Source organism: Ursus maritimus, unplaced genomic scaffold (assembly GCF_017311325.1).
Source record: "Ursus maritimus isolate PB19 unplaced genomic scaffold, ASM1731132v1 scaffold_10, whole genome shotgun sequence".
In the NCBI taxonomy this organism is placed as follows: Eukaryota; Metazoa; Chordata; class Mammalia; order Carnivora; family Ursidae; genus Ursus; species Ursus maritimus.
In genome coordinates this window covers 79,265,336-79,267,363 of record NW_024423344.1, presented here as the reverse complement: position 1 = coordinate 79,267,363, position 2,028 = coordinate 79,265,336, and the positions used below count along the sequence as shown (strand labels likewise).

The following is a 2,028-nucleotide window of genomic DNA, read 5'->3' as shown; positions in this document are numbered from 1 at the left end:
GGGGGGGGGGGGGGGGGGGGGCGGCCGCAACTCAGAGGAGCTGCTTCTGCGACAGCGGCGACGGCTGGCCGTGGCATGAACGCCCTGCTGGTGGTCCTCGAGAGCCTCTGTTTCCCCACTTGTAGGTGAGGATGAGGAGGCCCACCCTGCCCACCTCGGCGGACGGGGCCCCCAGCACCCGGGGCCGCTCACCATGTCCTTGAAGGCCCCCAGGACGGCGGCCGTGAGGATGCCCAGGAGCACGCCCAGCACGTTGAGCGCCGCCGAGGCCCAGAGCAGCCGGTGGAGGTGAAGCACGTCCTGACAGCCGCGCACGCCCACGAACTCGTAGTAGGTGGGAGGGGGTTCCGTGCTGCCCAAGGACAGGCAAGTGTCACCCACGCGGCAAGGGGGTGACAGGGCAGGGCACAGCGCACCAGTGCTCAAGCCAGTGCTCCGACGCGGGCAAGCTATGGCGTCTGCCGTGAAGGCCCTGCAGACCCTGTTGGGGGGGCGCCCTGGGGCCATGGTGGCAAGGCTGTCCCCCACGGCATCTGGAAATCCCCCGGGTCTGGAAATCCCCCGGGGAAAGAGTCCAGGCCTCTGAGCAGGAAGAACCATCCGAGCCCGCCCCCCAAACCCAGGCCCAGGCAGAAGGGTGATGACTGGGTCCCCTCAGAGCAAGCAGCACTCATGAGCACGGGAGGGTGAGCCCCTGCGGGTCTCCGTCCTGCCCTCCCAACACGGGCCTGTGGGGCTCCATGCACAGGTGCCGGGGCCGGGGGCCTGCAGCCACGACCCACGCACGTGCTGCTTCTCCCGTTTGGGCTTGGAAATGGGATGGAACCCTCATTTGGGGGAAGGGGGCTGCTGCTAAAAGCCCTGGGGTTTTCAACAATTCAGGGGAGGGGTCCCCAAGAAGCAATCGCTAAAGTCCCTGCTGGTTTTAATGTCGGCGTGCCCGCTATTCACACAAAGCCGGTGCCCCAGGGCCTGTCCTGGGGAGGCCCCCACAGCGCTGTGAGCTTGCCGGCCGCCTGGGCATGTACTCCCAGCCCGTGTCAGAGAAGTGTGCCCTCCGCTGTCCACAGAGGACGGGAAGGGAAGCCTTCTAGAGCCAGCCGTGCGCTGTGTTCTCACCGGCCGGCCAGGCCCGGGGAAGGGAGCCCCAGCTGCAGCCGCTCCAGCCAGGCCCTGCTAACCCGGGAGAGATCCCTGGGAAACTCGGGACACTCACATCCAGAGACTCAGGCTCCCACAGAGCCACGGCCAGGGGGTGGGAGGCCATGCCCTCCCCCATCCCATACCACCTCGCTGAGCCTCAGTTTCTCATCTGTGACATGGCGTCAGCTCCCCTTCCTCACAGAGGAGATGGCGGGGTGTGGGGCCAGGGCCAGGGGCTGGGGGACCGGGGCTGGGGGCCCAGGGGGTCAGGAGGCCGGGGGGCTGGGGGCCGGGGGACTAGGGCTGGGGGCCTGGGAGTCAGGGGGCCGGGGCTGGGGGACCAGGGCCGGGGGCCCAGGGGGTCAGGGGTCGGGGGACCGGGGGGCCGGGGCCAGGGGCAGGGAGCCCCACCTCTGGCAGTCGTAGAGCTCACAGCAGTAGCAGGTGCTGCTCCTCACCTTCAGCAGGCATGTACCGCTCAAGGAGGGACAGGTGACCTACAAGCAGAGAGACCTTGTCAGGCGCCTGCCTGTCCTCACCCCAGAGTGGGCAGGGCTGCCGCCCTGGGAGCCAGGACCCGGCCACAGCTCCTGGGTCAGTCAGGCAGCTCCTCTTCCTGAGCCTTGTCTCCTGACCTTCCCCTCCCTCCACCCATTCCAGGTGTAGTGGATGGGGGGTGGCAGGGCCCTTCCCTGCTGGAGGGGTTCAGGACCCTGCTTGGCCTAGCCAGGGGGTCCAGGCAGCCATCGTTTAGTTGTTTAGTCGACAAGGAGAGGGAGGGGGTTCCAGACACGAAGGCTGCGGGCAGGGACTGATGGGGGTGTCTCCAGGAGGGACAGGTGGGGATGCCTCCAGGAGGGACAGGTGGGGATGCCTCCAGGAGGG

General features: G+C 68.1%; 1 protein-coding gene across 1 annotated transcript in view; it reads right to left on the bottom strand.

The window, feature by feature from the left end:
* The window catches only part of TMEM255B (transmembrane protein 255B), a 39,786-nt gene that overhangs the window by 9,028 nt on the left and 28,730 nt on the right, over positions 1-2,028 (bottom strand). Inside the window, exon 7 of the mRNA XM_040620392.1 lies at positions 193-352. Within this exon, the coding sequence (XP_040476326.1) occupies positions 193-352 (160 nt within the window). The remainder of the gene's footprint in view (positions 1-192; positions 353-2,028) is intronic.